At 40.3% G+C, this 22,128-nt stretch overlaps 1 protein-coding gene across 3 annotated transcripts; it reads right to left on the bottom strand.

Annotated features, from left to right (window-relative positions):
- Positions 1-1,001: 1,001 nt before the first annotated feature.
- LOC111234512 (interferon-induced protein 44-like) lies at positions 1,002-6,169 on the bottom strand. 3 transcript variants are annotated; one of them, XM_022764537.1, is made up of 10 exons: positions 6,069-6,169; positions 5,249-5,406; positions 4,336-4,387; positions 3,979-4,103; positions 3,702-3,750; positions 3,358-3,553; positions 2,517-2,669; positions 2,221-2,392; positions 1,842-1,942; positions 1,002-1,562 (listed from the first exon to the last, which is right to left on the bottom strand). In XM_022764537.1, exons 1-10 carry the CDS (start codon positions 6,095-6,097, stop codon positions 1,356-1,358), a joined length of 1,242 nt encoding a protein of 413 aa, XP_022620258.1. In that variant the 5' UTR covers positions 6,098-6,169; the 3' UTR covers positions 1,002-1,355. The 3 variants fall into 3 exon arrangements, with proteins under 3 accessions (XP_022620258.1, XP_022619530.1, XP_022618721.1); XM_022763809.1 differs by having other exon boundaries at positions 1,003-1,562; positions 3,702-3,753; positions 4,336-4,384; XM_022763000.1 differs by having other exon boundaries at positions 1,004-1,562; positions 3,702-3,753.
- Between the last annotated feature and the right edge of the window lie 15,959 nt (positions 6,170-22,128).

Here is a 22,128-nt window from a genome sequence, read left to right as displayed (position 1 = left end):
CCCAGTTTTAACATCTTTGCACTGGCTGCCAATTTCTTTTAGAATCAATTTAATCTGTAATCAATTACATACCGGATTAAGTCAGTGAATTGACAGATTTTTTCGGTTTCGTATTCTTAGTCCAGGTTAAAATCAGGGTGAATTACACAGAGATTAACTCGAAACATATATACATTCAGTCGCAAAAATAGAGAAAACATTCAAAATCCCACTGGCTATAACTTTTCTATTCTTACCCTTATTTACAGTCAATGTTCTTACTTCTTCTCTCTCTACAAGATTAAAGGAAGGTGACCAACGATTAGTTAGACAGGTGTTTGTTCAAGGTTTGTACCAAACTGCTCATGGTCTGGATCTGGCAGAAATGAAACTGGAAGTCTGCAGACTAGAATGATTATTCCTTCAAAATAAAGCTGGTTTGTGTCTGAAAAAAAGAAATGTGTTGCTGTTTATGAAAAACAATGTGAAACCTCTCCTGTTTTATGTGTGCTAAATTTAGATCCTCCAAATTCCACTTTCTCTCTTTTTTTTTTCTGTGAGGCTCATAATTCTTACCAGTAGTCACATTTGGATTCGGCACCATGTTCAGCTCCCTGTGGGCAAGTTTCTTCACAAAACTAAAACTTTATAGTGCGCAGTTTCGAGACGAAAATCAACAAATGACATGTAGGCCTAGCAGTGTCAGTTGCCAACATTATGTCAACAGAGCAGTGTTGTGACAAGTTTGAAAAGAAGTTACAGTAAATGCTATAATGTGTAAGTGGCCAATGAATTAGATAGGAGACGGTCAAGAGATGTGACAGTCATGTATTCAATTGAAAGGTATTCTGACTCTGACTGAAGGAATTAGGCTCTGTTCATGAGAAGTATGACAGGTCTGGACCACTATTAAATTTCCTTTCTACCAACTGTACGAGAAAATATTACAAACAATAAAATTGGTAACTGCAGTTACCACACTCAAGAACAATTATGTTTTTATGAATGGTTGATGCATGAAGCCCAGTGCCCTTCATACAATATAATATTCATCAATATAATATTACACACGCCTGTTTTTATTCTGAATTATACAATTTTGTCTGTTACAATTTTGTAAAAACAACAAAAAAACATGAGAAATAGAAATTAGCATCTCATAATGTCAATATATATACATATATACGGTATATAAAACAGGGATGGATAGAAACATTTGTCCATTAAAGACAACAAATCTACAATATAAACAAGAAACATGTGGTGTTCACATTTGAATGATATGTTAAACGTATAATATAATAAACGTATTAATACGTTATGAACATGTTGACCAATGACCAATTTCTTAATATTAACTGAAAGGTATAATAAGCTCAGATGTCAATGTCTTTGTATGTCATTGACCCTGTACACTGTGGTGTATTGTCCTGGTAATACAGATCAGCATACTGCAGGATGTGGTCGACAGCACTAAGAAGTAGCACATCGGTGTTCACGTCCAGGTCCAGCTCTGAGGAGTAGTTCTTCACAGGGACGATGTAGGAGGTGGACATACCCAACAGAGCTCCAGCTCTATCCATCTACAAACACACACACACACACACACAAACACTATGAGATAACCATAACATTTTCATTCATCACTTATTTATCCATGTATGCTACATTGCTGAATGTGTAATATTTTAAGTGCTAAGAAAAGTAAGCATTGTGTCCTCATTGGCATGTTTATATGGCATGTTAGAGTCTCTATCACGCAATACAATAATGAAAAGTTAGAGGAAATGCCTCTGAGTCTGAATTGGACAATTACAGTACATGAACATTTTTCAAACTTCATACGGTTTATTTCAACCTACCGTCTCCTGAATTATCCAGCTCTTGTAAACCTGAGTGACATCTTTGGCTGTTTCTGGACAAATCTGGTCCACGTGGGTCAGCAGAGCCACCTGGTGAACACCTGACAGACAGAATACACTACAGTCGTTAAGGTTTCACTGCAATTATCAGAGACGCAGCATTTAATTGTTACATTCCAGAGAAATAAATTTACTGACAGTTTCAGCAGTGCTTTCAGTTCAGTTGATCTTTGCAGTTCTAACCACAGCAAAATCCAACAGGAACAGTTGTCAGTGAAATCTTAATGCAATTCACTGCAAGAATGAATGACAACTGTTCCGTTCAACGTCACTGTGTCTGAAAATTTTGTGTTGGTTGGCTTGTTTGTCTTTTGCTCACCCAGATCACTGATGTGCTCTCGGAGCTGCTGGAAGGTGGTCCTGAGGCCTTTGGAGTAGGTCAGGATTTTAGAGGCGTCCACCACAAAGGCCACACAATGGATCCTGTCTTTAAGGGTTGGCCTCTTCACATAGCCCACAGTCTCTGATCTCACAGGCTGATCTGGGCTGAACTGGGGGAGACAAATAAAGAGAGTGGTGTAACAGTTCGTGTTGTTTGAACCAAGACTCTGAATTATGAAGATGAGCAGACACAATGTTACAAAAAAAATAACCATTTAACAATCCTTGCTGTACCTTGTGTCCCTCAGGTACATGGCCTTTAATGACGGACAGGATGTCATGGAGGGTCAGTCCGGTCATCTCTCCATCCCCCAGACCCATGACATCGCACAGCGTCAGTCTGGTAGGATCTTCTCCCTTCTGACCACGGATGTTGAAGGACTGCAGCTGACACGAACAAAAAGAAAGTTAATGTAATGGATGCCTCTGAAAGCATTGGAACAACTTGCCTGCTGATTAGAGGTTTGTACCAGCACTGCCTCCTTAAGAACAAACTCTGGCTTTTCAATACTACTTTTATGTAGCTTTTTGTGTACATGTCTTGACGTGAATATATCTGAAAACATATCTTAAACATGTGGAGTTGTCACAGCCACCTTTAAGACAACTGGGGAAAACTCAATTTGTTGACAAAGATCATGAGAAGCTTCAGAAAAATTAACAAGTGGATCTCTTCTACAAATAAACATGAAACTAGTCTTGAAGATAATTGTGTCCAAGGAGTAGAGACACATCTGCAGGCTTTGGGCACTATTTTGCTCACCAATAAATGAAAATATATACCTGCATACTGCTTTGTCTTTGTTCACAATTTGTCTTTTATTTTACATGGAAATGACTGACAAAGGAAAGGAAAGAGAAAGCAGAGTGTGGGCGTTTTTCCTTCCTTGCACGAATTGTTCAAATACTCTCCTTAAGCAAGCAGGGGCTTTGTGAGGCCACGCTCTTTTCAGTATCACCATTTTTTTTTTTTTAGAAACACAACAATACATTTCAGCTAAAAAAAAAAGGATCCATAGCTTTAGTAATGTCTCTCAGGTAATGTGATGCGAATGCTCCTGCTCCACTTACGTACCTTCTTGGTGAAGCTGGTTGTGGAGGAGCCCACCATGGCCCGGTTGGTGACATTTCCATTAAACACTGACTGGACTGAACTGATGAAGCTGGACTTTCCAGAGCTGACCGGGCCCAGGAGGAGAACCCTGGCCTGAGTCACAACCTCACAGCTCGGTCTGTAGGAGCTGACAGACTTTATCAGGCTCGTCTTTTGCCTAGGTTGGAATTTAAGATGTTCACTTGTTGTTGATAATGTTTAAAATATGTTGTCTTTTCTCTTTAAAATTACCACAAATCTATTGATGTGACTGCTACTACTTAATATAGTTGCAAACTTGACTTAATTGTTACAGCTTTACTCACTCGTCTGTCCACTCCACATCTCTCCACTGAGAGTCCAACATGCGTTGAACTGCTGAAGAGAGTTTAAGAATTGATGAGATTTAATGAAACATTCAGCATTTGCAATGTTGTACCTCCTTTGACATGAAATGTATCATATTAAATCTGGCTGTTAAAATGTAAATGTATGTACTCTGATTCCATAGATAAGTGGCAAAATTTACAGTGATCACGTCCATTTCCAGAAGCTACAATTTCTTTGACAGTTGTCTTGGTGTGGAACTGTTTAGTAGCTTACCTGTGAAAGTAAAAGGTTGTGCCGCCCTTTGCTCTGTTGAACTGACTTTGCCGAGAGCATCACTGGCGCCCAGTGCTGTGGCAGTATCAGGTTGGGCTGCAGTTTCAAATCTAAAGCCGCTGGAGCTGATGAGGAAAAACAATCACAGACATCAGAGGAAGACAATAGATAAAGCAAAGGAGCGGAAATTTACTTAAATGTCTTTAGTTAAAGATCTTGCACTTCAAATATTATAGAAGTAGTATATAAGTTTTCTGTATATAGTATACAGAACCCAACAGAAATAAAACACGACCATTATTCATGTCCATAAACAGGAGTGGAGGTTGTTTCATTCAATGTCACAGCTTTACTCACGTTTCTGTCGAATCCACATCTCTCCGTTTTTGTTTGGTCTGATGTTTTACTGCTGAAGAGATGTTAAGAGTTGATGAGGTTTAATGAAGTATCCACTGTTTGCTTTGTTTCACCTCCTCTCAAAAAAGCTAAATGCATGAAAAGCTGGCTATTATAACGTGCCTTGCATTTTTGCATCTGTTTGTTATCAAAGTATATTCCAAAGTCTTCGGATTAGTGGCAAAAACGCAGTGATGTCAGATGTCCAGATATCCAGAAACTACACTGGAGTTTATTCGCACAAAAACATTCTGCAAGTCTCTTGGACAGAGCCCTGTGACAGGTTTGGTCAGACCCCACAGACCGTCAGAAAACAGGCATCATGCAAGTAAAGAAAATTATTTCGTAACATGTAGGGTATCCATAAACAGCCTTAAAGTGTTTAGAAATTTACCATTTGCAAAGGTTCTAAACTTTTGACTCCCCCTTGTATGATGCTACATGTAAAGTGACACACCAGGTTGGTTACTCACTGTATGTCAAAATTAATAGAGAGAGTAGGAAATGCAGCTGTGAAATGTTTGCAAATTTAAGTTGGGAAAATACTCTGAGAATATCAGAGGTCAATATGATGTACTGTGTTATTTTGGTGTAGTGTGTCATGTCAATTTTCTCTATTTCTGTCTGTTCTATTAAGACACAGTCATGTTATCTTGTTAATTGTGTAAAGGGTTTTGAAGCATGCATTTGCTGTTTGAGAAACTGGAACACAGTTGTGTATCCTATTTTCAAACTGGATTTATTGTGTTTTACCATGCATCCAAACAACACATCCAAACTATGACAGTAAGGCAATGCCTCCAACCTTTTGTAGCACATTTTCCATGTCAGAGCTGTTCTTTGACAGTTGTCTTGGTGTGGAACTATAGCTTACTTGGGAGCTTAAGAGCAAGTGGGTTTTTTTGGTCTGTTGAGCTGATTGAAGTTGTAAACATGCTGAAAGCATCTTTGATGTCCACTGCTGTGCTGATAGTGGGTTGGGCTGAAGTAGTTGCAGTTGTGGGAGGCTGGGGTCCGAAAATGCTGAAGAAGCTGATGAGGAAAACCATCACATACATTGCAGGAAGAAAATAGATAAAGTAAATGAGCAGGAATTAACTTGAATTTCCTTGGTCGAAGATCTTGCATTTGAAATATTATGGATATGACCTAAAAAATAGCAGCATTGTTGAGAAAAATAAAAGAGTTTGCCAAAGACAAATAAGGCCAAGAGTTTATAAGGTACTACCAAACGAAAGAGTTTGTAATAGAACCCAATAGATTAAAAAAAAAAAAAAAAATGGTAGTAAGCAAAATACAGCAGAAACATATGTACACCCATAAACACCACTGGGTGGTGAGAAAATATGATAAAGTATCACGTTATTTCGAGAAAGCCCTATTTTCTCTCGAGGTAACGAGATAAATTAACCTGTTCTCACGCGACCTTTTTTATGTCGAGGTAACTTAATAATTGCAAGTACGGCCATTCTAGGCTTCCGTAGGATACTTCATTAAATGCAGGCTTTAAAAAGTACAATCTTACTGACCCAGTTCTTTGTAAACGCGACTGCAGCTATGGTAGTTAACCGATGCCTTGTGAAATATCACTCAGCTAAAGACCATCGCCGCACAGGTTTGTAACTGTCATACTTCGTAAAAACTACACTTTACTAAACTTCACCTGTTCAATTTTCCGCTTCGTGAAATTTTACCTGTTTTTTTCTCCAGTTTGTTTCTCCATAACAACTTCAGCACGTAGACGTGATGTGCAACAGCAGCTGTAGGACGGGAGTAAAGTGAAAAACACAGGCGGTGCCCCTTTTAGAGGAAATGAAAGTGAAAGTGGCTGCAGCCTGGAGCTTCTGGTCACCTCTTGGCTCGTGCCCTCTAGTCTCATGCCTGGGTGTACAACACTAAGTTCACGGGATCAAAAATACGAAGTCGAGCGAATTAGAATTATTTACAAGATGATTTACAAGAAGTTCTGTACTGTCAAATGCACAACAATTACAGTGAAGTAGGTATTGGCATAATTCTCAGCCCCTTTTCAGCAATTGTCAAATAATATTTAGGCCTATAAAAAGAAAGTCACATGAGTAAAAAATGACAACCTAAGACATAAAATGCAAAATATTGTAGAAGTTAAAAAAGGATATAATCCATGTGAAAAAAATATAATATGATCATATAGCATATATATATATATATATATATATAAGCTACATATATATATATATATATGTATAAGCTTTAAGTTGGTACCCCCCTATTTACACATGAGGTGATTTTTATTTTCAAAAGGAGGAGGATACCTGCATTGTAAGTTTCATAAAGGTATTGCAACACGTGCAGTTACATGCTTTCATTTCTCTAATACATCAACACTGCAGAGGCTGACACTGTTTTACATACTACAGAGACATCAGAAACTAAAAAACAACAGGCTGCTCAGTGAAGAGGGAAAATGTGAAGTTAGACTGTGTTGGTGTAGATGCCCGCAGACGAACAGACAGACAGAGAGAGGACAGGGCCTACATGCTGCCTGTGAGGACAGCACAGTTGAGACATGTAGGGAAGACCTGCACCATGCCTAAAGACTTCTGTGTATTAAAAGAGCAAATGTCAGATTGATAAAGTGCTGTGGCCAGACAGGAGCTTTCTACAACTGAAATGAATTTGTTGTTGTTGAGACTTTTGTCTTTACTGTACAATGTTATGGCAGCTAGTTTTTGTATTTGACATAAATGTTACTCTGACATGCTTTAAATGATCAGAAATTGGTTTCATTTGATGGATACAAATCAGCTGGAGAAGATATATTTACTTTAGGATTCATTTATGTCAGTCCCAATGCTTAATGCTATGAGAACTGCAGCAGTGTTTCAGAAAAAGTGCTTAAGCGTTTGTGAGAAAAACCCCTGCAAAGCAAGACCTCTCAATAAAATGAGGTACTGATGAAGGCTGATGAAGGTTATTGATCAAGCTGCAGATTCTTTTTTCGATTATTGATTCATTGTTTAGTGTATAAAATGTTCCTCAGTCTTTAGTTGTCTGGTTTTGTTCCATCAACAGTCCAAAACTCAAAGTTACAGTGACATAAAACAGAGAAAAGCAGAAATCTTTGGGTATTTTTGCTTGAAAAAATATCAATTTAATTAAACAATAAGTTGATTATCAAATTTGTTATTTTTGTTTTTCTGTCAATCAGCTAATCAGTTGATCAAATAATCATTGCAGCTCTAGTGTTGATGTTATTGTGTCCAATACGTATATAACAGCTGTTGACTGAGTGTTAAAGCTCCACTTCAAGAACATGAGTGAACCGTGGGACTGTTCTGATTTGTCACTTGGATATACTGCATTTAGATGTACAGTACATTGTTGAGAATGAGCACAGAGTGGCAATAAAGCCCAGCGTGTGAGTCTCAATTGACCTTTTTCATAGCAGACATTTGGAGGTGTCACAGCAAGAAAATAATTATGGCCCTGATACGGTGCATTCTGACTCACTTATATGGGCTGGCGCTTCTGAATGCATCAGAGCCATTATTATTAACCATGTTTTTTCCACCTGTTCTTTCTCTGCCATGACAAATCAGAGCGCTTGCAAAACAAATAATAACAAAATACAGGCATGCTTGTTAGCATTCATAGGCAGTAACACACTTCCATTCGCTCTTGTTTCTGCTCATCATATCCACTAGAGGGAGCTCTGGTCTTGTGTTTGAAGCGGATGCTCACCTGCTGGCTGACAGCAGAGGTCAACCTGTGACCTCCCTGCAGAGAGAGGCCTCTTAGCCTGATATCCAAAACTTCCTCCTACGGTCAAAGAAAATATGTCCTGATACACAATCACCGTCATCACTCAGTGGCTTTTAATAAATCGAGAATGTTTTGAACCAGCGATTCACCTGTAATTGATGCTGGTGATGGCTGTTTCTTGGATTTGTCTGCAGATGTGTGTATGTTTATGTGTTTTAGTTTCTTTGGTTTGTTTGAGACAGAATTAGTTTTGCATGTTGGAGAAGTATTCCACCAGAACTGAGCGTGGACTGATTCTGTTATAACACACTGTAATCAGACAAAAATACATTCACTATTGGCTTTTACTTTCTTTTCAAAACTGTTTGACTTAAAAAAAAAAAAAACCCATATACAGTAAATGAAACCTTAGTATGAGTATGAAGTGTGGTGTTGTTTATTGCTTCTTTGAGGGGCAAAGACACATTTTTGTGTGGGTGTGAGCTTTAAAAAAAACTGACACAAACAGATGTTGAAAATCACTAAGGAAATTAGTTCAACTCCCCAAAACATAGCAGGCTGTGGTACTTAATCCAATGCGCCGCTGCTCAAACTGGATCTGATTGTGGCAATATTACACAATCTTCTGAATTTTAAGAAAATATTCCTTATTTGCTTTAAAATATTGAAAAGTTGGTCTGTATATATTGTTTTTCTTTGATGAAACAGCATATTTCCCGTTATTCACTTCAACCACTTTGATTTCCCCATGATCTCTGTCAGTTAACCAACTTGCTGCTATCTATCTTGACTTTTCTTGGCTCTTCTCTTTTGTCATTTCAGTGCTTTTTAAGCAGCCACACCTCCACCTCAGCGCACATCAGAGCAGCCTCAGATGTGCTCCAGATTCAGTGAGCCACTCAGGGTTCCTGCAGCAGATCACATCTATCAGCTCCTCACTTGGTAAAACATCACCAGATCATCTTCAGATTTCCACCACCACCACTCTAGACTCCACAGAGGAGGACTTCTTTGCTTTCTTATTGCCAAAGACCTTTATTTTATCACTAATAACAACTAAAATCATGTCAATAATAGTTATATTATAACTAATATTATAATTGGAAGTTGTGTAGATGAAGCTTAGAAGAGCATGCTTACTCAGCTAAACCCTCCAACCTAAATAACCATTTTAAAAAAACATACTGTATGTTTGCAGGTTTAACCAGGTCGGTTGTGTGTCATTCAGCCTGGCTTCGGCAAGCAGCCTGCAACTAATCAGGTATAATAACAGCCCACAACAAGGCGCAGTTATCGTTATGGCCACTTTTGCTGAATCAGCAAAAATAACAGACACTCAGATCTTATTTCTGGAGTCCCATGTAGAGAGAATGGGAGTTGTTGAGCCGCTGTTTGCATAGAGACATGAGGGGTAGGTTGGTAACTTGATGTAATGAAATAGAAACATGACTGGGTGTCATTAAAAGCGAATGCAACTGTTGATGGTGTGACAGCAAGCGGTATCTATAGGCTCTTAATCTGTAAATGAAGGATGTTTCCCTGCTAAAACTGGAGTCACACAAAAACAAACACAGTATCTGTGCAAAACAGAACTCATGATTTAGCTATCCTAAAACCAGGAAACAGGTGTAATGTGTCTATAAATAAGTGTAATATGCACTTAAAGAACAGATCACTATGTACACTATAATTATTTTTTGTGTCCTGGCTGTAGCAAGGATTTAAGAAATACTGAGGCCTCAGTATTCAGAATGGGGATGGGGGGTTTTTTGCCTCTGTTTGGTTAAAAATGACTAACCAGCACTCTTCCGGTTACACTACGTCGTCAGACTTACTCAAATATAAACACACTCAGCATAAAAGTGTTTGGTGTGGAAGTGTTTCTAAAAATGAAGACGTATGCTACAAACTCCGTCATTAGCCGGATCACAGCTCGTCCCTACCTCATGTTCCTGGCAGTACTGTATTTGTCTTGGATGTGCCAGAATAAACATGAAGGCAGCTGTTGATATCAGCCAATGTGTATTCAAAAGACGTAAACTAACCTCATCTAAGTGAAACAATCCAAGAGATTTCCCGCCACATCCAACTGCCAGCCAACAGTCACATAACCTGCAGTGCAGAGGCGTACTGTCCTCTCAGCTGTGGCTGTCGCTTTTGTTTACAGTGATTATGTATCTCATAACTAATGTAGAGAATAAACGATTGAACACCTTTACAGCAGCTCCTCCTCCTCCTCGTCAGAGGCTGTGAGTTTAGGAAGTTCAGACAGATTCAGCTCTGACTCAGCAGCTCCAGCTGATGTCGGTGGAGCGGAGAGCTACAGGTGGGAGGAGGGAGATGAGCTGTCTAAACAGGGAGCTATGCTGACTATGTAGCCGTGTGACACAGCAGTCTGTTTTACAAGCAACCCCCCCCCCACACACACCCACGTCCCCCACCACCACCCTCATCCATCCACACTGGGTGGCACACACGCGCCCTCCTCCTCTTTCACTCTTTCTCTCTCTCTCACTCTCTCTCTCTCCTGCCAAGGCTGCCAGTAGCCTGGTTGACCCAAAGTGCAGTGAGGGTTGAAATGAAAGCAGTGCAGTGGTCTGGATGGAGCAGGTTGGAGCTGAGCAGAATGCTAGGGGACAACAGATAACAACTTAAAAACACAATGGCTGTGCTTTTCAATGTATAGTCAGTGTTTGACAAAATAGATGATTAAGCATTCATGAAAAGTATTTGCATAGCAGCCACAAACACATGCTGTAAAGCAGAAAGATTGTTGGACTGACAGGAAAACCTCTTGCTTTATATTTCATGTACATGGCTCCCTCCTTGTACGATGCAGGAATCCCTCAGTCCAATCATTAACAAGATGAGAACTGGTTGCACAGCAGTAATTTTATGTCAGAGTTTTAACTATTGAATACAGCTTTCCCATCAGGCCAAAGAGTGTAATGTCTTAAATACCAGACATCTCATCACATTATATATCGAAACCAAAGCAACACAGTCTTAACTTTCCATGTTTGAGTTCAAAATTTTAAATATTTTTTAGTTTAGTATAGGACATTTAATTCAGTTCTGTCTTTTGCTTTAGGTATGCATGATTTATGCAGAGAAAATAGTATGGAGATGACAACAGATGGCATATTGGTCTTTTGGTCTTTGTCAGTCTTATTGATAATTTAAAAGTGTATTTTTGTCCTTCTGTTCTGCTCAGATTTATTTTCTGTACCTCTGTGGAGGTGATAACACGTTTGCGTTTTGACAGCTACAGGATGGACAGGACATGATGTTCTATACTGACAGTCTCTGATGTTCACTGTGCCATGTATAGAAAGCTGCCAGGTGTAGGCAATCACCACACCTTAATGTGAAGTGTGAAGTGGGTCGTCTAGTCTGAGCGTTTAAATGGAGAGGATAACGCCTCCTAATAGAACATGCCAAGAATTAATGTTGAACTCACATTTTCAAAAAATCACTTTAGGTAATAACTGTGAGGTTGCAGTTTATGGTGGCTCTGAAATCCAGTTTAGGGATATGAGTTAAGAAAGAGATGCATCTTCCTCTGTTCTTCTTAAGCAACAACTAGCTGTCGGTAAATATGATGTTCCTCTTCGTAAGGTTATGTTTGTGGTGAAAAGGGAGTGAGGAAATCCAAACACCAGCTTCAAATGATGTTTCAGACTTCAGCATTTTGATTGACATCTCTCACTAATGAGATCCAAGTACTGATGACCCATTTCTGATAACCTGCATAAAATGAACAGTGAGCTTGAACACAGACTGCCATTCCCCAACACACTGTGAAGCCGTTTATGTTTTTTATGCTGTTTCTGTATTGGTGTTTGAAGTTCTGTGAAAATGTTTTCAAATTTCTAAGAATGAAACACTGAAAGGTAAAGTGTCCCCCAAAGGTCTCTGCAGGTATGAACATGACTGTTTGCTTTGCTGCGTGTCTGACTGCAGCTTGCTCGCTGCTCTGTGACTCCATGACTAGAGGGAACTACTTATAACGTTTTGTTTTTCTGGCAGCTTTGAAAAAAATGTTCTGACAAGTAAGGCTTTAGTAAAGCATCTCAATTATACATGATACAGTGTATATGTATATGTTTCAGTACTATCTGTTCTTTTGCAGGGATAGCGGTGGTTTTGATGTTTTTTGATTCTACTGTACTGCTACACTACATGATTCACATTGCTCTGCCTGTCACTCAGGGTGATCCATTTTACAACGGTAATTGAACCCTCCTTAGTGGTTGGCTTAGAGTGCCATGTAATCGTAAAGTCTCAGATTCTCCGTGGTCAAAGTGTCCTTGAGCCAAACACAGAAACCTCTCCCTGTTTACTTACTGTACATTGCCCTCAGTAAAAGTCTGAGTTAAATTCACTCTGACCCTTCCTCCACTCATAGAATGAGCAGTATGGGTAAACATGACTCAGCTGTATTCCCCCTCAGGTTACAGGTGGTCTGTCTCCTCCTGTCTCCAGGGGAGAGTGTTACTCTCCATGCCTGGATTTGTACTCAGTTAAGGCTGTTGACACACAGTGATCTCCTGACATGTCTTTGTTACAGATGACATGTTGTGTGTGTGTGACAGTTCACCGCAGTCTGCTAATGGGTGGAAAATTGAAATTGCAAGGTGTGATGAGACAGTTAATGGTGATGGTGATGTGTTTTGACAGGAGGTGCTTGACGATGTCCCTTCACTGTCACTGGGCTGTTGTGGTAGTTTAAATCACAGGTGACCGTGGAGAAGAAGAAGGTCAGTGTTAATGATAGCAGAGCGCTTGTGATCCTGTAGTTCAACAGGGGTAAAGCACTAGTGCTGCCGGTGTCGAGTGCAACACATACAGTACGTGTAGACTGTATATGGAGTATCTTTACAGTCTGTCACTAACAGCAGAAAAACTGTCATGTCGACTTTTTGTATTGGAGCGGTGGAAAGAGGTAAGTAGTACAAGACAAAGAGATGACTTCCATTTATACTGTTAGTAAAAAAAAAAAAAAAAAAAAATTAGGCCTCAAATCTAAATTTCTTTGAATCCTTGCTATTTTAGGAAATTCAAATGCTGGTAGTAAAGTCCAAAATGTAGGATTCCCACGTTAGATATTGAACAACATGGAATTGTTGGAAACCTGCTGTGGAGGTCAATGAGGGAGTCAGTGCCAACCACAGAAAGACGAGTCAAAAAAGTAATAATACAAATGAATCTGCGTGACCTGTTTAAGGCCTGATGGAGGTTAATGAGATTATCAGATGCCGTGTCTGCTGCTGGTCAACATGCTCAGCGAATCTGCCCGCTGCACCTCGCACAGACAGTAAACAAGCCTTAATTAGTAAGTCAAGCTATCGAATGTCTCCCTGTCACCAGAGCTGCTTGTTTGTGCACGGGACTTTTGCACGGGATCCCGCAAATAACTTTCATAAACAGCTTTTAGATTTAATGTGTTTTTCCAAGAGTTGTTCAAAATATAGAAGAGAAGAGCAGATAACTGGGCAAGAAAGGATTTGTCACTTGTAGTAGGTGAGCGTCCATTTCTCCCACTTCTCCAACATTTGTATGGAGCAAAACATGGCACAAAGCTCTGCCTGATGTCTGTTAGTACTTTTAAATTCTCCTTTGATTAATCTGCGTTAACACTAATAGAAAAGCTTTCAGGAAATGAATAGAGCTTTACGTCACGGTGATACATGAACACGATGTACTGAAAACAAAACCTACGAAAGTACATCTTCGGTTCGAGAATCTTCCATCAGTCTTTCATCTGAGCTGGCTGAGCTGTTGCCGTGTGTCCGATCTCACGGCTGACAGTCTCTAATCCGTCTGGCCGGCAGCCTGGAGAAGGAAACATTGTTCAGCCTCACAATGTTTACATCCCCAGCCTCCTCTGGGTGAACAAACCCTGCAGCTCAGTGCAGAAATGACAGTCTGCAGTTTTGCTGAGAAATACCAAACAACGTCCATCTCTGTTTAGAATATCAACAACCGGCAGTAAAATTCAGACCCACCCTCCAGTGTTAGTCTTCACCACTGTTTTCTCTCAGTTTAGCCTCAAGTGAAGTTTGTTTTTCTCAAACTCTCGCTCCAGAAAAGCACATACGTTTTAGATGTTACTGACTCCTGGCTTTGATCTGGTCCCTTCAATGTATGCTGTACATTTCGCCCTGTTTTTGTGTGTTGTGTGGCAAAATATGCAAAGAAGAAGCTCTTTAAACCCACTGGGAGTAAGAAGCATGAGAAGGACTATTTATCTCTTGGTCTTTCTTTTATTCTTTCTCATGCAAAGCACACACTCACATCTCATCACACTTTCACTCTGGCTTTGCTTCTCCTGTTTCACACTCTCTCCAACTGCCAAGACACACTGACCTATGATCTTCTCATGATTGTCAATCAGACACAGCATTGCCAACAAAATGAACTGGATTTTATCATTCAAACCATATCAAGATGATGAATTATTCAGTTCTTAGTACTGCATAATCTCTTTCTCTCTCACGATGGAGTTGTGAGTTAAGTTTGCAGCCACACATCTGTAAAAGGGAAATAAGAGGAAAAGACGGAAGGGGAGCAGTAGAAAGAAGACGAGAATAGAGGCGAAGAAAATAAGAGGAAAGAAAAGGGAAAGAAGAGGAAGGAGTGAAGGAGACGACGGAAATTAGATCAAAATAGGAACGGACAAAAAAACAGAAGGCGCAATGAGATGAGGAGAATAAACTAGAGGAGAGGAGGAGAAGAAGCAAGCGAGGCGAAGGGGAAGGGGGCAGGAACCGGTCTGAACCAGCGTAGGCTGACTCTCTGAGCTATATACCCCTCCTCACCTCCCTCCCTCCCTCCCTCCCTCCCTCCTTGTCCTCCTCCTCATCTTTCCTCTGACTCAGACTGGCTGAACTTTTTCTCTTTGCGCTCTGTCATGCGCTTGTTGTCACCAGGAACAATTTGGATACACATTCCCCAGAAGTGTAAGAGGATCCAGAGCAGAGCAGGAGCAGGGGTGGTGATGTTGGGATGATCCAGGACTTAAAGTGGCGGGCAGGTGTTCCCCTGGCACATTACATAAGGACTCAGGTGGTGCCCTGAAAGAGTCAGGTTGGGTGTATTGATTATCAGGCAGACATGCTTGGGATTAGTGAACATCCACACATACCTCTGGTGGGACAGGATGTTCCCGTGCCACAGTGGGCGTAATCATAGGGCTACTATTTGTGGCTATAAGTTGTAGATCTCTATGTGGATAGTCTTAAGATGAAACGGAGTGGTGACACTTTCAGAACAGTCCATCTTCTTTCAGTCTCACTGCATAAGATCAGATGCTTTTTGTCTTGTTTATTCAATTAGATTTTTTTTTTTGCATAGCAGTCTGTTTTCCTCAAATGCACTATTCATTAATAAAAATACACCAATGAAAATACTGAGATAAATATATATACAGTGTTGCACTTACAGTATATACTGTGCAAGTTATGGAAATAGGGACATTATTAAAGGAAGATGGCATAAAACATTTTAAAAACACTTCACAGCAATGCAGAAACTCTGCTAATAGTATGAAGAAATTAAACTTTATTAATCCTGAAGAGGAAGTTAATTAACAACAGAACTGACTGAAGTAAAAGGCCATAGAAAGAAAAATAGGCAAATATATGGCAGTGATGGAAGCAACTAACCACAACATTCAGAGTTTGTAGATAAGCTTGACTTGATTTACCTTACTTCATTTATTTATCTGGGACAACACAAGTTAATTAGTATTAATATGATATGAATGAGTCATTTTTCACCCCTTTCTCCTCTTGTGGAGCACAGGTCATGTACTATGTTTTTTCATCTTATTCTATTCTGGGCTGCCTTCTCCATTTCTTTCCAGTGGTGTCTTTGCTTCTTCATCCTGCCTCTAGAGATCAGCTAATCCTACAATCCCTCCAGGAGAGATTGATTTATTGAGTTTATTGAGTTACTGAGTTATAACTTGTTTGCTAAATGTGAAGTAAGTAAGTAAGGTTGTGACAGGGACATTGTTGATTGAGCCTAACTCTGACTGCAACAGTGACCAAGGGGATGGCTGGTTTGCAACGAAAAATCAGACGAGACCAAAAACTGTATTAAGAAAATGACTGACTCTGCTCATTTTTTCCATAACATGTAATGATTTGGCAGCCCAGTTGTTTACACTTCAGTTGCTGAGTCAAGTGAAGGTTTTGGATGATGGTCGTGATGAGGAGAAGAAGCAGCTGATGGAGATGATGTTTAATAAGCCCAGAAACAATGTATGCAGCACTGATTGGTTTGGGGTCTCAGGAAAAAAAAAAAAAAAAGGGACAGAAATTGCTGGTTAAATGATTTGGGAAGAAGCCAAGAGAAAGAAGGAAAAGTGCTCATTAGTTAAGCAATTAATCATGGAAGGAATATAGAAAAGACTGGTTGTGAAAAAAGACTAGGTATAGGTGTATGTGAGGAGTGCTTGGGCCTTGTGGTTGTACTGCCATTTGGTGTTGAGGTGAGAGCTGTAATGAAAACTTGATAACAGAGGGTCAGCGCGGTCAGAGGCAGCGGTGTCTTGCTCTCTGGGACAAGCTCCGTCTAGTGTAAGCTGGCTGCCGGTCACAGAGCTCATGAGAACTGACACTATTCCTGGACTCAACCAGCTGCCAAGCCCTAAACTTATTTTCCTAGACCGGCTAACGCTGGCTGCTGTCTTTACTGGAGATCAGACACAATCTATTAATATACATTACACTCCCAGTAATCTTCACTCATCAGAGCAAACATGGAATCGCTGCACGCTGCAGCTAATTCATGGCAGTTTGCCTCGGTGTCCATTTTAGGGCTTCGGTTTAGACTGACGCTGTAAACACATTTGATTACTGTTTACTAACTATATTAGCCAGTCTTGCTATGATGGAATTTTTTTTACATTTTCCTCATTAAATGCTCATATTACATTACATTTTCGTTCATGCTATAAAAACCTGTTTCGTAATCAAATTCCTCGTTCAAAGGCTGAAAAAATGAAAGTCACTCAATCCCAGAATGCTTCAGCGGCAGGTCTAACCTAAAGAGAAGGAAAGAAATTAGTACATAGTACATATAGATAACTCATGTTGTCTCGTCTCGTCTCGTTGTGTATTTGTATGTGTTGTGTATTTGCAAAAAATACCAAATCAGTTAAACCCTAGTGGATGCCGTCAAAGTGTCCGAACAACGCATACCTACTAGAAATGAAATGAAGAGCAGAAATGATGTTTTTTAGCAGCTGTAGCATGAATTATCATTGTGTTAAAACAATAGATAGCAGCAATATGGAAATGCTTATAAATGGTACAATGGATGGGTGCTTGTACTGGTTGTGAGTGAGGGCAGATCTGGGTGTAGGTTTGATGGGCAGAGAGACACACACTGTACGATAACTTGTGTCCTGTTTGTGGGTCTCCAGCCCAGTGGGTTCAACTCTCTCATTGGATGTCTGAGGCAGGGGAGGAGACACAGCTGGAGCTCCGACCCCTGACCCCTGACCTCACCCCATATCTCTGCCAGGAGCCTTGCTGCATGCAGAGCAGTTATCAATCTACTGCAGTATGAGATAGTAACTGGTCTGTGCTGACTCACAGGTTTTATAACGCGTGACCAAAGGCAGCTATATACTGCTGGAGCAGCCCCAGAGCTATTGTCCTAAATACAATAGATCATCTTTGTCACTTTCACTGACAACACCACACAACTTTCTGCTTTTATGCTTCTGGTAATCTTAGTCGAGTGTGTGCATTTCACTCACAGGAACAGGAGGAAAACTTGAAGGTGAGCTTTGAAACCTCACTGATTCCTGTCAAATTCTTAGTGATAGCTTGTTGTAAAGTTAGTGAAGTAAAGATGACCGTGGTGCACGCCACTGCTCACCTCTACTTCACGCCAGCGGTGTTGCTAGCTCTAACGTGCAAGATTAAAACCACATTTCCCATAAACCTCATTGCTCTCGTTCCCCATCATCCTTCCTGAAGAGGATGAACACTGGTGGTGATTTTTCATCAACCGTTACACTCTGTAAACTTACACAGAGGAACTTACCCAGTAAAGAGAACTCTGTCCCACTCTCTGAGATGGCATCCCATTAAGTGAAACTGCTCACTGAGCATATGTAGAAAAACCTTCTCAGGTTTCTGCAGTCCTGCGCCCATCGAGCATGGACATTTATTAAAGTCTCTTTCTAGCTGAGCATGATGATTTTCTGCTGACCCCCTGCTCACTGATTGGTCTTTTTGAGATTTTTTAAAAATTTTTATTGGGCCTAATGGATCAAATTGTGATAATATAAAAAAATTGTTTCCTAGCGTTGGTGACACTGTGGGAGCTTACCTCTTTCTGCTTGAAAATAAACATGGTTAAGATTACACATTTTATAGCATATATCAACACATTTTATAGGATATGACCAAACGGAAAAGCTTGAGAAGTTTGTGAAAGTTGCTGATTCAAAACCCCAAATTGACCATGGGGGGGTTACGAGACAGTTGTGAGAGGTAATATGAAAACTCTCACAAGCCCTCAGGTATGACTATCAAGATTCCCTTGAGCAAGACAGTCAAAAAAAAGGGAGAAAAAAAAAGATTAAGTTGCAATGCAGCTTATTTGCCAACAGTAGAAAGTGTTGAGGTCTGAATGTGTGGAAGTGTCAAGATATGGGGCAGGGTGTTGCTATAAAAGAACTCAGTGGATAAATAGTGGTTCAAAAAGGCTAAAAAGCACAAATTCTGAATGAATACCTCCAAATCCAAATCCTGAGCACCTCATTGATTGGAAAAACACGCGATATAATGTAAGTTAAGCACAGTTGGGCACAAATTCTCGATCTGCCACAGCTGAAAATCAGTTCCACCTGGACAGAGGCAAGGCGGTACCACTTAGTTTTTCCATTGCATAACTCTTCAGCTGCATTTTATTTATTTCTCTGGAGAGTTTTGCTGCAGACATGGCTCTATTATGAATGGCTATGCAGATGTATCTATTGAAAGCACAGAATTTTATTTTTTTCGTGTTGTATTTTTGCCCCATCTGCCAGAGGGAATGGAAAAATCGTGTTTTCTCTATTTTCAGGTGCCAAACGTTAAAAAGAAACCTTCTAGTAATAGTTGGTCAAAATAGTTTCTCATTAGACAGACTTCCCTACATAACATTCAAGTAAAACTACAGGGAGATGACCTACTGAATATGTAAATACACTTCCTGGTGACTTTTTTTAACAGCAAGACAAACAAGTTTTTCCTCTACTAGGTTCTAGGAAAACATTCAGTTTAAGTGGCAATTTTCAAATATTTTGGAAACAGAAAAAACAGACACTGGACGACCTTTAAAGTTGAACTTCTGACTAGTCCCCAAGTCTCAGAGGACGACTAACAATTAGATCAGTTGTTACAGATGTCCTAGTCGTACTTAAATGGAGCTTTACGTCGACACCACCTGCTCCTGGTTTTTGTTGTTGAAAACCATAGTGCGAATCTCTTTGTTGCATTTTTGTTTTTGGCTTGTAAACTAAAGCCCCAAGAACTCACAAGCATCTGAAGACCGGTCGTACTGCCAAGACAGAGACAGAAATGTAGGCAGGAAGAGTGAGTCAAAAAGACATGTGCAGTAGTTCCTGTTGCTGTTACTTTAACTCAGCAGTTTTCCTCTCTGGTGATGAGACTAAAAGAAGAAATGTACACCTCACTGAGATACGCACAGGATTGTCCCGTAGTCTCTGCTCTGCGCTCGTGAGGCTCAGCTGTGCTCGTTACCTCAGAAAGTGACCAGACACAGCAGCCACTCAGCTGCTGCTAATGTTTAAGTTAGACAGCTGTGTAATTGACCCGCCTCTCAGTCAGTCCAACTCACTGCAGTAAGTGCACGTGCACTTGTGACGATTGTTTATGTTCCCGTTGCAGAACTTCTTAGAGAAGCTTCTGTAAATAGTCACTGCCTTATCCCACTGATTATTGATTATCATGCTCTTATGTAGAGTACATTTGAAAACGTCTATAATGCAGTAGACTGGGTAATACGACCATGGGGCTTACAAGATTTGCTTTAAAGAAGTGCCAAAAACTTGCAGCATTTGTTGCTTGATATGGTAATAGATTTTTTTTTTCTAATTTCAGTTCTGTTTATTCCATTTTGTTGTGACTGACGTAGACTGATCAAGTCACGACTGTTTTACTTTCAGTTCTGCTTCTTCTGTGTTGTATTAATTGAATCCAAATATACAATGAAAACAGGAAATCCATCAATAATTACCACATGGTGACAAAAACCATGCAGAGCATGTGTGTGTTTGTCTAACTGAGTCCTCATGTGCCTCTGCTTCGTATGTGTGCACTTGTGTGTTCGTGTGCACCCAGAGTGATGCATAAAACAGTATTCATATCACAAGCCTGAGTATCATAGCCTCGATTCCTCATAGAGGGGGGTGATGGCTGCTGCGTACATTCTCTACATGCAAATATCTGTCTGGCATATCAGCGGGCGCCTCTGCCAAGGCCCTCGGTGCTGCAAAGGGCAGTCAAGGCGCTAAATGACCCCCACTCTAACCCGCCCCCCCCCCACCCCAAATCCATCCGCCTCTCCACTAACCTCGCAACTTCGCTGTGGGGCTGGGCCAGTGAGAAGCAGCGCAAACCGGCGTGAGCCAGTGCTGGGAGCTACATCACCCCTCGCCTCCTCCTTCCTCTGACTTCTTCCTCCCATATGTGCATACACACACACACACATTAGGATTGGTGTACTTATGAGGGCCTGCTATTGTCTGTTTACGACTCTGACCCTGAACCAAACATCATTTTCTGACAAGACTGCAGTGCATATTTTGCCAAAAGAACATTCAAGTTGGATCATATATTTGGTTTCATTTCATTGCTTTAGTTTCATTTCATTCTTGTTGTAAATGTCAGATCCTTAACATGATATGAACAGCATTTAAAAATAGATTGATCCCCATCACTCCATGAGTATCCTAAACATCAAAATTCTAGTTTTACCCCTGAAACTGAACTTCTTGTCAGTAGTCTTATTCGGTTCTAGTCCTAGTTATAATTTCTCTTAATCCAAGTCTGATCAAATTTTAAAAGAGGCCCAAGTCTTTATATCACGTCCTCCCCTTGCAAATGTAATGATTGTCAGAAATAACCTCACTTCACAAAAATGTTCTCACCCTCGAGGTCCGAAACTCAAGCTGCCATTCACAAAGACAGAAAAACACACACTTCCTCCTCTGTCCCCCTGACACACTCTGACTCTCTTGAGCTGCACATACGCGGTGGCAGAAAATGTGATGTATAACTCTCTGTGACCAAGCATTTGAAACTGGGTAAATATCAGATCCCATGTGGTTTCTCTGTGTTTAAATGAAGAAGACGGTTTCTTCTTAGCAAACAGTTCAACACTGTCATCCTCACAGTTAGTTATTTTTCTCTCCTGTTAATGAACCATCTTCGGTTGGTTCAGGTTGGTTGGTGTTGTGTTTAAAACTGTTTTAGAATTAAAACTTTGTTTTTTTGGGATTACAATGGTATCTGTAAGTGACAGTAAAATAATTTTAACCGCAGTGTGAGAATTGTTTAGCCTCAGAGAAAGGTTTAGCAGAGTGGTCCAAGTTTACAAGGCCTCTTCCTGTTGTTGGGGAGCTGTGAAGGGTGTTGTTGAGCCAACTTCCCATTAGTTCCCACTCATTCAAGGACACTCTTTTTTTGGAGTTTACAAGGGAAAATGTGACAAAACTTCCCTCAGATTAGCACACCATATAAATACATGCAGCAATCCCTAGACTCATGTAAGGTCTTTTAAGAGGCTGTCCATCACTTCCGATAAATACATGCTATGTTATAGAAAGTTACGGTTTAGTGTCCTGTATATTTCCCCAAACTGCCAGTGCAGTGAGATAATTTAGCAGTAAATCTCCAACAGTGAGTTTCATGGCTCCTTAAACATCAAGCTTGATATGTTTGGGCTCAAGCCCAGCAGAATTTACTGGAGTCAAATTTCTGC

Source organism: Seriola dumerili, unplaced genomic scaffold, assembly GCF_002260705.1.
Source record: "Seriola dumerili isolate Sdu_G_001 unplaced genomic scaffold, Sdu_1.0 BDQW01000002.1, whole genome shotgun sequence".
Classification (NCBI taxonomy): Eukaryota; Metazoa; Chordata; class Actinopteri; order Carangiformes; family Carangidae; genus Seriola; species Seriola dumerili.
The sequence above is the reverse complement of the archived record's forward strand: the minus strand, read 5'-3'. Positions and strand labels throughout refer to the sequence as shown.

Excerpts from the sequence above, each read along its gene's own strand:
- LOC111234512 (XM_022763000.1), bottom strand. The coding sequence starts at position 6,097 with ATGGAGAAACAAACTGGAGAAAAAAACAG. Across the intron at positions 5,407-6,068 it reads CAAACTGGAGAAAAAAACAG|CTTCTTCAGCATTTTCGGAC; the intron begins GTAAAATTTCAC and ends TTTCCTCATCAG. Across the intron at positions 2,393-2,516 it reads ATGTACCTGAGGGACACAAG|TTCAGCCCAGATCAGCCTGT; the intron begins GTACAGCAAGGA and ends TGTCTCCCCCAG.